The 11,807-nt window shown below is 39.2% G+C and overlaps 2 protein-coding genes across 8 annotated transcripts in view; both read left to right on the forward strand.

Moving 5' to 3' along the window:
• DROSHA (drosha ribonuclease III) overlaps positions 1 to 10,441 on the forward strand; it is a 128,814-nt gene extending 118,373 nt beyond the window's left edge. For all 7 annotated transcript variants that reach the window (XM_012531666.3, XM_033421323.2, XM_012531667.3 and 4 more), the window contains 5 exons: positions 2,802 to 2,884; positions 2,976 to 3,079; positions 5,292 to 5,384; positions 6,195 to 6,241; positions 9,386 to 10,441. In XM_012531666.3, the coding sequence (XP_012387120.1) occupies positions 2,802 to 2,884; positions 2,976 to 3,079; positions 5,292 to 5,384; positions 6,195 to 6,241; positions 9,386 to 9,516 (458 nt within the window). In that variant the 3' untranslated portion in view covers positions 9,517 to 10,441. The remainder of the gene's footprint in view (positions 1 to 2,801; positions 2,885 to 2,975; positions 3,080 to 5,291; positions 5,385 to 6,194; positions 6,242 to 9,385) is intronic.
• On the forward strand, positions 5 to 2,730 carry LOC117199997 (mitochondrial import inner membrane translocase subunit Tim8 A-like). The gene has a single exon (XM_033421326.2). The coding sequence runs from the start codon at positions 1,524 to 1,526 to the stop codon at positions 1,815 to 1,817; it is 294 nt and encodes a 97-aa protein (XP_033277217.1). The 5' UTR covers positions 5 to 1,523; the 3' UTR covers positions 1,818 to 2,730.
• Positions 10,442 to 11,807: the final 1,366 nt, after the last annotated feature.

Genomic DNA, 11,807 nt, shown 5'->3' on the forward strand with positions numbered 1-11,807 from the left:
GAGTCCTAGGGAATAAAGCTTTTCTCTTAACCTGCAGGTTCAAGTTTAAATCAATGGACCAAATTTATGCTGCTTCTCATTATTATTATTTTCTGATTAAAGAAACCTCTTCTCTATTTTAATTTTTATTTATGCTTCTCTCCAAAGCTTGTTTGAAGGAGAATAATTTGGAATTAAGACTTGTGAATAATGAGCAGTGGAGGCTAACACAACATTGTAAAGCAGCCATACTCCAATAAAAATTAAAAAAAAAAGACTTGTGGATAATGAATTAATGTTCAGTCTGTGTTCACTAATGCTCCCCCCTCCTCACCCTACGCCCCTCCATCCTAATGCTCAGCCATCACATCTCTTTGTGTGAAACAGTAACAGAATGTGAAGATTGGAAATAGTGAATCATAGCTGTTTTTGCCACCCAGCAGCCTTTAGATAGAGGCCTAGAAGAAAGAAGGTAATTTATTCCCTAAATACTAAAACAGTTGTCTATTGTTGTGAATGAACTCAAAGCTCTATGGACAATGTTGTCATCTCTTGCAGTTATCAGACCATCTGATATGGTCTCGTAGCATTATAAGTAATCCTATTATAGCTAACTAAAGGATTATACACACAATTTTATTGTTTCTGATACTACTGTAAAATAAGTGGGCCATTCACTGGGTCTTGGAACCTTTTTTTTTTTTTAATGTTTTGGTATTTTTGGCAATTGGAATTATATACAGATATTAAAGTCTACGATGCAAGATCAGCTGATTTACAAAGTGCAAAGGCAATCTGACTAAGGAGCTTAAAAGAACTTCTTTTTCAATTAAAGAAAAGTAACTTAAGATTAGAATTAGAAAAATAAGTTGAGTGATCATCAGTCTCACTGGCTTTTTTTAGCTCAACAAAAGCTATTTTTATTCCTCCTTTTAAAAACTCGCCGTTTGTTTGTGTGGTGAAGGTACCTTTTAATGAAGCTGTCTTTGGGGTCACCATTTTTTAATGAAAATTTGGTTATATTGTTTAATTGTCATTAAGCGCAGTATTAATTTTTTCTCTGTTTTGGCAGATTGAATCTATAAATTGTCCCATATCTGTTGATGAAAGGTAACACAAACCCTTGTAAATGGGTGATCTCCTCAAGATCAGTGTTAAGATAGCAGGCCCCAAGGATGTGCTCATTCTGGCATCACATCTGATCTTCAAGTTTTATTTTGATTTATTTGATGTTAACATGGTTGTGTTCCCAGGTGTCATTCTTTCCCTGCTATACAGCAGCACTTTGTGTATCATTTTAACTAATTATTCATTTATCCCTTAGTCAAACGTAATTTGGTCTTTGTGGTTTTGCATCTTAATTATACATCTCTATTGCTGCTTTTAATATTAGTGATAAAGAGTAGTTCTTGTTTGAAGAAAGATGAAACGGTAATGCTAAAAAATAAAGAGGGCTTGGAAGTTAACGTTTCTTAAAAGTCTAGGACTTGGGAAGGTCGGTGAGTTGGTGCGGAGTTTGTCTCGGCACGCGTGGCCGCGCTGGGATGGAGTCCTCCTCGTCTTCCTCTGTAGCGGGTTTGGGCTCGGTCGACCCGCAGCTGCAGCATTTCATCGAGGTAGAGACTCAGAAGCAGCGCTTCCAGCAGCTGGTGCACCAGATGACGGAACTTTGTTGGGAAAAGTGCATGGACAAGCCTGGGCCAAAGTTGGACAGTCGGGCTGAGGCCTGTTTTGTGAACTGCGTTGAGCGCTTCATTGATACAAGCCAATTCATCTTGAATCGACTGGAACAGACCCAGAAATCCAAGCCAGTCTTCTCAGAAAGCCTTTCTGACTGACCTGAGTATTACCTCTTTGGAAAAGGAAGGTAGTTCAAGAAATGAAGAGCAGTTGATGGGATGGTTGAAGAAAAGGCTGTGGGGGGATCGGCTCCCACCTTTGTCACTCTTGGGACATCCTGTCATCTGAGAATGAACAAAGACCAATTTTTGTGTGTGGGGGTGGTTTGAGGGTCAAATGTGTTTGGAGTTGTGTTTTTTAATGCTAATCTTGGGAAAACAATTGACAGATGAATGGAAAACTCTACTAGATGTATATTACTGTATGTGGGACGATGCTTTCCTCATAGTCCCATTAACTGCTTCCTACAATTTTAATAGTGGAACTTCTCTGTAGTTTGATAGTGGGACCACATAGGTAATAATCTGTTATTTGTGTGGATTCCTTTCAGATTTCTGGAGAGATCGATATACATCTTTGTGTCTCTCAGAAAGGGCAGCAGTGGGGGAAAGAGTAATTTGGTACTTTCCTGTAGGCCTCCTTATCTAATGTTTGATTATCAGTGCTGGAAAAAAAATGTATGGATTATTCATACAGTACATTTCACCTTTCTAGGTTATCTCCCTCCCTTATACTGTGATTCACTTAAATATCTGTATGTAAAGTACAGTCTTGAGCTAGTACAGGTAGCCTGAGAGTCTAGAGGCCTTTAGTTAAAGGAATCTAGCCAGCGAACATAATTCTCATACTAAACTGCCACAAGGAACAAGTTAACTTACCCTGTATGTCAGAGTCCAAAAAAATTTAAAGATGTGCCTAAATGAAAAAATAAGTTATAAAGATTTAGGCCAGTCAAAAACTAACAGCAGTTTCAGGTAGAGGTGCATGCCTAATGTAAATCAGCATAGTTTCCATTTACTGCGTTCTTTTAATCACTGAAATAAAAGCTGCTACAAGAAAAAAAAAAAAAAAGTCTAGGACTTGTACTCTTTCTAGTAAATGGCAATGCATTGTGGCTTATTTTTACGTATTCTCTTTTTCAGCATTTATTGCAGCTCTGTACATTGATAAGGATTTGGAATATGTTCATACTTTCATGAATGTTTGTTTCTTTCCACGATTAAAAGTAAGCTCCTATAAAATTTAAATTGGTTGTATGCTCTATGCTTGGTGATTCTAGAACCCTTTACTAAAAACTTTTTGGGGACTTGTTGCAGGAGTTCATTTTGAATCAGGATTGGAATGACCCCAAATCCCAGCTTCAGCAGTGTTGCTTGACACTTAGGACAGAAGGAAAAGAGCCAGACATTCCTCTGTACAAGTGAGTACCTGCTGCCCACAGGCTGCTGGATCCGGGAAGCTTAGAGTAATGCTCCATGTGCCTGGAGGAAAAACTAATCACTGTGGGGTAATGGCCACATGAGTCCTGCATGGAGACGTCTTGACTCTGGGCCCAATGCTCAAACTCTTTGGGCCTCTCAGTCTTTGAGCTCTAAGTAAGTGGGTCACATTCGATTATCTGTGCTTTCTCCCATCTCTAAAATGCTTTGGGAACTGCTCCCTGGGAGAAAGACATGCTCAGATAATTTTTCTGATCAAGATCAGAAAAATTTAGGTTAAATTGTTTTATGTACATTCTTATAGTTGTCTTCTTATTTCTTATAACCCCTGCTGCCTACGCATCTAGATTAGATGGTGTGTGCTTGTTTGTCTGTAACAGTACTTGTGTGTCTCTCTCCACTCTCTTTGAGGCCCTGCTGGCCTCTGTCCCGATTGCCTGATAGGCAATCACTGTAAAAAGCAGGGCAGTTCTTCACCGCTGCTATATTATTCAAATATTTGGAACTTTTCTTTTCAGAATGTGTACTAAAAGCTGCCGTGTACATTTGAATATCTTTAGTGACACATCTTTATCCTTTGAGTAGTAGCCAAAAGTCATTCAAAGGAAACGCAGGTCATTAAACACGTAACACCAGTTTTGATGAAAACAGGAGGTTTGACTCTGAAGTAGAGTAATTATCATGAGACATTCAGAAGGTGGTTTCAGAGGGTGGTCTCAGAAGGTGGTCTTAGAAGGTGGTTTCAAAGAGGAATTATAAAAGGGAGGGATTATCAAAATAACTGGGTTGCCTCCCAAGGTATGGTCTGGATATGTGTTTCTAAGGATGTTTAAGTATCTAGTTTTAGGACTGGGTTACCCCCGTCTCTGTACACACATGGGTGCAAGTACACACATTTGTGTGAGTGTTTCATATGGAATAAAAGCCCCTTCCTGCGGACTTTCTCAGACTTCACAGTACTCAAGGGAAAACACCAGAGTGGCAGCCGGGAATTTAAATCCTTTTTTATGTTTTTATATAATAGTCACAACACGTTATAGGCTTTTTCACTAAAAGAAAAACTGAGGCCAAGAGAAGGTTGAGTCACCCCACAGCAGGCTGCTATAAATTGTCCCAAGAAGCTGTCACTGCTAAACAATGATTCCTTTACTTATTGGGAAAAAAACCAAATGTTTAGAAACAGCACTTTAACATGTGTCTAATAAGCATAATGAACATCCAAACTGTATGACATGAAAGGCTCAAAGTATTTCCTCATCAAAGTGATAATTAAAGTTCAATAAATAAAATGAGGATGATAAACTTCTCATAGCGCCAGCATGATTACTATAATAAGCACTACCTTTAAGAAGCCATCCGTGTACTTTCATCCTAGTGAGTATATACACACAAAGGAAATGACTGCTCCCTTCTCATATATCCCCCAAATGAAAGTACGTGATGAGCTTGTTCTTTTTGATCAAGATGATGGGGTTGTTTTACATAGTTTTTTCAAGATTACTATGTTCATTCCATTATCTTTGTTGGCTGCGTTTAATTTCCCTTTTCCATGAAGTTATCAGTTTTACCACATTTGAAATCTGCACCTTGTCATTAAAATCCAGAGTGCCTGGAGTTTTGTTTTTTGGCAATTGTGTTGTGTACTCCACATCATAGCATACCTTTGAATTGATCTCTGATGTTTCAGAAATTAAATGTATTTTCTGATCTTTTAGATAAGATACCAGACATTAGAAAGAATCCGTAAAGGGTGTGAAGCCATTCAGCTCTGGCTTGAGGTGCATTACCCAAATATTTATGATTTTTTGCTGTGATTAGCACTGAAAAACAATGAACAGACTGAAATGGCCAACTTTTCACTGACAAAAGTTTGTTAATTTTATACTAGGAATAACACTTTGAAATTGTTAAAAAATATTTTACCCTTCGTTGTTCGCCTTCAGATACTGTTTATAATGCTTTGGGGAAAATATGTGTATATAAAAATCCACTGTAGAATTTTTAAAATTTCCTACTTCAAAGCTCTCTATATTTGTCACGTTAGCAAATCAAAACCTTACTCCTTTAATTTCCCTGTTAATTTTACCTTCCTCTCTCTAAGCAATAAGTCACATGGTTTTTCTTGGAGTTATATATTAGCAATAACAATTAAGTAACACTTTACGTAATTAATGTTTTTCCTTTTCCTTCCAGGACTCTGCAGACAGTGGGGCCATCCCATGCTAGGACCTATACCGTGGCTGTCTACTTCAAGGGAGAAAGAATCGGCTGTGGGAAAGGCCCAAGGTATGAGAAGAAGATACTTTAAATTTCTTCACATGAACATCCTGTGTGTCTGGCAGGTGCCTGCTTGGTATTTCCAAACTCTGCAGCCTGTCTTTTTAAACTCAGAGTATAGAGTATTCGAGGGTAATAGCAAAGTGAATCCCAAGGCTTAATGTCCCCACCAAGCTCAGCCCCAAACTTGAGAATCGGCCTTGAGCAGTGGGAATGCCATTGCCTAAAGGGTTTTGGCTACCTTGAGGAAAGAACATTACCTGGTGCACAGGTGAGGTCTGTCCAGTTTAAGTTACCCAACACTGCTGCAAGCATTTCATAGAACATGTCATGCATGACACAGCCATTAGACACTTGATCTCTTATTACTACTCACTTGAGCTCACATCTTCAGGTAAAAAGAATTTCGTATGTTATCACCTTTCTTTGAACCTTCCAATTTATATCTTAAACTGAGAAATGATTTGAAGTCTGTCTACACGTGTATTTTTTTACTCTTTGCCTCTTAAACTTAGCACTGAAGATGTTCAATTTTAAGTAAGAAATACTTCAGACCTAATATAGATGGAAGGCATTTTACTGCAGTGTTAAAGGTGTGGAATGAATAACTTAACAGGCTTTGTGCAAATAAATGACATTTCTGCATGCCCTTGTGTGTATTCCTATCTGTGCAATTCAGTATGTGACAGTAGAAGTAATCAGATAAAATTTTATGAACGAAATATGAAAGAAAATCAGGCTGAATAATTTGGAGCCATGCTTTGTGTTTTTGAAAAAAAAAAATCTTAAAATGTACCTTGTCTTTATTTTATTTAATAGTATTCAGCAAGCAGAAATGGGAGCAGCAATGGACGCACTTGAAAAATGTAAGCCTATCTCTTTTTCTATAATTATATGTTCATAATGTAATGAGTATTTTATGGAAAGAAAATGGGGAAGTAGAAAAATGGTAAGTACTGATAAAATGTGATCTTTTCTTCATAATTATTCTCCAGACAGAGTGTAGTAGAATGTAAGATATGTATAAAATTGGCTTATAATTTAAAAAAAAGTATTCCCAAATGCTTTTTGATTTTCATTTTCCTGTTTTGTATAGAGTCCCACTCTCAGCACAGGTAACCCATGTGAGTGACTTAGTATATTTCATTCTACATATTTCTCTATACTTCTAAAATCTTAAACCTGTGATGGTTTTTTTCTTTTTAGTTTTTAGCCATTGTTTTATTAAGACAGGATATTTATGTACTTCTCTGCATCTTTCTTTTCTTGCTAAATAATACATCACGGGCAGCCCTGCAGGTCATAGTGGCTCCAATTCATTCTTTCTTAAGGGCTGCATAATATTTCATGCCGTATTTTATTCAGCTTTTAAAATTTTTGGTGGACACTGTTTATGTCTTTTTATCATTGTTGATAATAAAAGACGCTGTATTGCTGCTTTTAGTTCTAAGGGTTGGATTCCCAAGAGTGGGATGGCTGGGTTGAAGAAACTTCAATTATATAATTGACCCTATAGGGAACTACAGAGTCTTTTGTAAATTGAAGGCTTAAGTGCAAGGAAGTTTTCTTCTGAGGTATATTGTGCCGCTCAGCAGAACCTGTGGGTAAAACCTGACAGTGCAGTTCCCTCATGCTTCAAACGCCAGCTCAGTGTGGGTGAGAGCAAAGTGCGGGAAGCTAAAGGTAAAGAGGCCCCGGATGCTCAGCCTGGGAGAGATTCCAGGAAAGGCAGGAGGGCCGGGAGCCAAGTGGTAATTGGCGGATGATAGCTTGTGGGTGGGGGCAGGGGGAGGAGTCCTGGGGGCAGAAGCTGGTGTTACCAGGGTCCCATGTCCATGGAATCTTCACTGAGAGTTTTGTTGACTCTGTTGTGGAGCTTTTTTATATGTGTATAATCACATATTGAACTAAAAATGAGACTCCATTTTCCAGCTGTAGGGTTGTTAGAGATGATCTTTTGAGTTTTTGGTTTGTTTGCTTTCAACCATAAAACATACTGGAGAGATGGCTGATTCTGAGACTGGCCTCCACATGCATACTGGTGGAAGGGAATTGTTTAAACTGCTGGAAAACAGTTTGGCTGTCTGTATCAGGTCCTTAAAGAGGTTCATACCCTTTGATCTAGAGATTTCATTTCTAGGAGTCAAACCTAAGAAAATAATTGGAGCTATGAGCTAAAGTTCACCTACCACGATAAATGTGACAGCTTGGTTTGTAATAGCCAAAAAATCAACCAGTCAAACTGCACGTTTGAAGGTAGGGAAATGTTTAAATAAATTATCCCAGAGATTGACAAACATTTTCTATAAAGGACCAGATAGTAAGTACTCTGTCACAATTATGCACCTCTGCCACTGTAGCCCGTAGGCTCGGGTAGTATGCAGATGGCTGGTGTCTGTGTTTCAATAAAATCTTATTTACCAAAACAGGTAGAGGGCTGTATTTGGCCTGTGGGCAGTAGTTTACCAACCCAAGTGTACCCATCAAAATGTGCCTATAACTATACTCTCCCAATGTAAGGATGGCTGGGGGAATGATTTTAAGTGTTCATGTGTCTGTGTAATATATGTGCACATTTACATTGCGTGTGTGTGTGGAGTATAACTTTACTTCATAGGAAAAGTGCTTATTATAAGGATATATTCTAAAAGCTTATCTATGGCTAGATCTGAGTGGTGGAATTAAGTACTCTTAATACTTGAAACCTGTGTTTTATACAGTACATAAGGAATCAAATTAATATCGTTTAGAGAATAGGATTTTATTGCTGTTTTATTTCTAAAATATGCCATTATGGCTCCTCTTTTGTTTAAAGTCAATCACTGACTCTTAGGTCTTAGGTGATTCACCACCTGCCTTTCAGATCCTTTTCCTACCACCCTCCCTGTCCCTCCTCCCACCTGGGGTGAAAAATGGGACACTGTGCTGAAAGGAAGGGGGGTTAGGAATATACTATATATTTATGTCCACGTTTATTGTGCTTCAACCTCAACAAAATCAAACTTTCCCCCAAACATGCCATGCTGATTCTTCCTATTTTCAAATATGAAGTAGTACCTCTTGTGTTTAGCAGACCCGTACCAGGTTAGGGAGAATGGTGTCCTTCTCCTCTGTTACCAGATAACTTGTGTTGCTCTCATTCGTGCATGCATCCCTTTGTGATATTTGTTGCTGAAGTGTGTAAGTGTTTGTTGACTAAGTGTGTAAAATGACTTTTTCTTGTTCCATATTTGATTTCTCACTCCATTGCTACACTCATTATATACCACAAATAACAAATGAATTGTAAAACGTTTACATCTTATTTAAGATTTCCACTGTGTCAACACTCTTGAGCAGGGTCAAATATCAAACTAAATGTAGGGTAAACTGTACTATTGAGTGACATGTTTCCTTTCACCAAATGAAAGTGCTCTACTTGAGTTGCTGTTGCCCATATAGCTTTTAGCTTCTCATGATAAACTTCACAAATTGAATTATCAGAAATAATGACTTAGGATGTGGCCTCCTTTTATCCATCTGATCTTTTTACTCTTTTCAGAAACTTTAATTGTTGGTAAATAATGCTGTGATAGTATCGTTATTTGTTTGAGGTTTTTGGTTTAAGCTTTGTAAAAATATACAACTCCCTTTTGCTATAGCCTTTAATCTCTCCCTGAAAATCACTTGTTGCTAGGAGAACTGTGTTAAAACACCTTAGCTGGAAACATTCTGAAGCCACATGTCTATGTTTTAACATACCTGTGTATTTCGGTGCCTTTTATGCTCGAGTTCACATCAGATACTGAAATCCAGAATCGACTGCTGATCCAGACTTCCACTGTGTTCCCGAATGATAAAAGAATAAGAGAAGAAAGCAAGCAATTTTTTTTTCTCTTGCCTTACAAAATACAACTATATAGATTTCCTATGAATACATGTTCGTTCGTATGTGTGTATGTTTAGTTTGCATCATTCTGTGCACTGGTGGCTCTCCTTTATTAAGTGTAAAATATATCTCCTCGTGTCAGATAACTTTCCCCAGATGGCCCATCAGAAGCGGTTCATTGAACGGAAATACAGACAAGAGTTAAAAGAAATGAGGTGGGAAAGAGAGCATCAAGAGAAAGAGCCAGATGAGACTGAAGACATAAAGAAATAAAGGAGAGCACGAAAGTGGTGGTGTATTTACTTGCTTAATAACTGTGACTGTTGCCGGTTGAGACCTAGCCTAGTTCTCCTGGAGACAGTTATGAATAAAGTGTGCCCACTGAAATAAAACACAGTCAAATCACTCTTGCTGTTTTACTGATCTCATATTCAGTTTTTAGCTGGAGAGTCTTTATTACAACGTATTTGATTTCTCTCCTATTGAATGGAAAACTTCACTTGGGTAAATGTGCATATTCCCTATGATTTTGCTCTTTAAATAGTAAAATTTGAAACATATATTCTATGTGGAATAGATCCTGATTTTTCTATCTTTCTGAGATTGTGACTCCAGACTTTTAGCTGACAGGCAAAAAATTCGCTTTACCAGATTTTTGGGCTGTGCTCTGTAAACATCAGTACTGTTTGAAATCTCTGGATTATTCACTCGATCTTTCAGCTTTCATCTGGGTGTTTGTCATGGTCTCAGCTGCAGACATTGTGCTTACCGTCGCTAACTGGTGAATCCTGTGTAGAAGGTATCTCTGTAACACTTAACTGGCTAATGGTGGGGTGCGGTGGGGGAAGACTGATACTTGAGTCATACGTATTCCTTGAGTCACTAGAATAGGGGAGAAATCGTGATTCCAAGCCAGAGGACGCTTTAAGCCAGGTGCTGTTACCCTGGGGTCAGTGGACCCTTTAGAGGTTTATAAACAGACTTCAGGAAAGTCTCAGAATATCTTGAAATTGTACTGGATTTGGGGAGGTGGCGGGGAGCAGGGAGAGGGGGGCTCATAGCTTCCATCAGCTCACAGTGGTCCCGGTAATAAAGGGCTAACATTGCATTAAAAGACGTAACATCTTTTTAATGTTGTTTTAAACTGAACCTCACTGGTTTATTATTAATAAAGACAAAACTTCTTTTTTAAAACAAATGTGTTTTTATTCATTACTTTAACAGCTATCGAGTGAGTGCCCGCTATGCGTCAGGCATTGTTCTAGCCTCTGAGGCTATAGCAGTGAACACAATAAAATTCCCTGCCCTTGGGGGAGCTCGTGTGCTAGTGAAGGAATACACACGATGACAGGACATAAGACAGAGGTCACAGGGTGATGTAGATGATGGCCAAAGTAAAGTAGGAGCTGAGATGGGTGCAGTTTTCAGTCAGGTGGTTGGGGAAGCTCCCCAAAAGGGTGGTATCATTTGAGTTAAGAAGGGAAGGAGGAGAGGGAGCCGTTCAGGTTATCTGGAGACTTTCTTTTTTTTTCTTTTTTTTTTTTTGCAGTACACGGGCCTCTCACTGTTGTGGCCTCTCCCGTTGCGGAGCACAGGCTCCGGGCGCACAGGCTCAGCGGCCATGGCTCACGGGCCCAGCCGCTCCGCGGCATGTGGGATCTTCCCGGAACGGAAGACGGGACGAACCCGTGTCCCCTGCATCGGCAGGCGGACCCTCAACCACTGCGCCACCAGGGAAGCCCATCCTTTCTTTTTTATTAACTAATAAATCATCTCTCAGTGTTGAATCCACATATACGTTGATAGCTGCGTATTAATGCGTATTTTGTATGCCAAGTTATACCATAATTTATTGACTAACCTAATGAAAGATGTGTAGTTGTAAGTAATTCGTTGCTGTCATAGACAATGCTGTCACATTCATACACACACACAAATGCACGTGCGTGCACGCACACACACGTTAGAGAGGAGTGAGAGAGAAGACCTCTCTAGACTCTGTTAACTTGTTAATTATAGAAATGTAAGATGGTGGCTGTAAGAAAAGGTTGTCTTGGTTCTCTCCCCCAGAGGAGGACTAACAGGGAAAGAACCCTGAATTCATCAGTAGCCTTGAAAATGTTAGAGCAAAAGCCAAAAAGCAAGGGAAAATATTTGAACTTTTTTTAAACAAGCACTTTTACTAGTCTTGCCTGTGCATCAAAGTAATGCCAAAGCCAGCATGGGTTCAGGACTTTATTGTACCTGCACTTTTCCTCTCTGTAGTATTCTGGCCTTTTTCAGGTTCTTTCTCCGTATTGATGGCTCTTGAAACCTGAAGAAGTTAAGTCCATAACACAGTAGAAAACCCCTTGCAGTGAAACACATCAAACACATATCAGGGCAGGTTAGCTTCGGGGGCTCTGCTGAGCAGTAATGAGGCCAGTGGCCAAACTCTGTAACTAGCCCCACAGACCGACTCAGCAGGCCCTGTGACTACAGTTCCCACTTTGCCTCTGACCCAGCCTAACCCAGTCTTCTCACCTTCCACTTCTGATCATGAGAAGCACCAGTGAGGGTGTATA

The sequence above is a fragment of the Orcinus orca genome, chromosome 3, assembly GCF_937001465.1.
Source record: "Orcinus orca chromosome 3, mOrcOrc1.1, whole genome shotgun sequence".
Lineage (NCBI taxonomy): Eukaryota > Metazoa > Chordata > Mammalia > Artiodactyla > Delphinidae > Orcinus > Orcinus orca.

Excerpts from the sequence above, each read along its gene's own strand:
- LOC117199997 (XM_033421326.2), top strand. The coding sequence starts at position 1,524 with ATGGAGTCCTCCTCGTCTTCCTCTGTAGCGGGTTTGGGCTCGGTCGAC.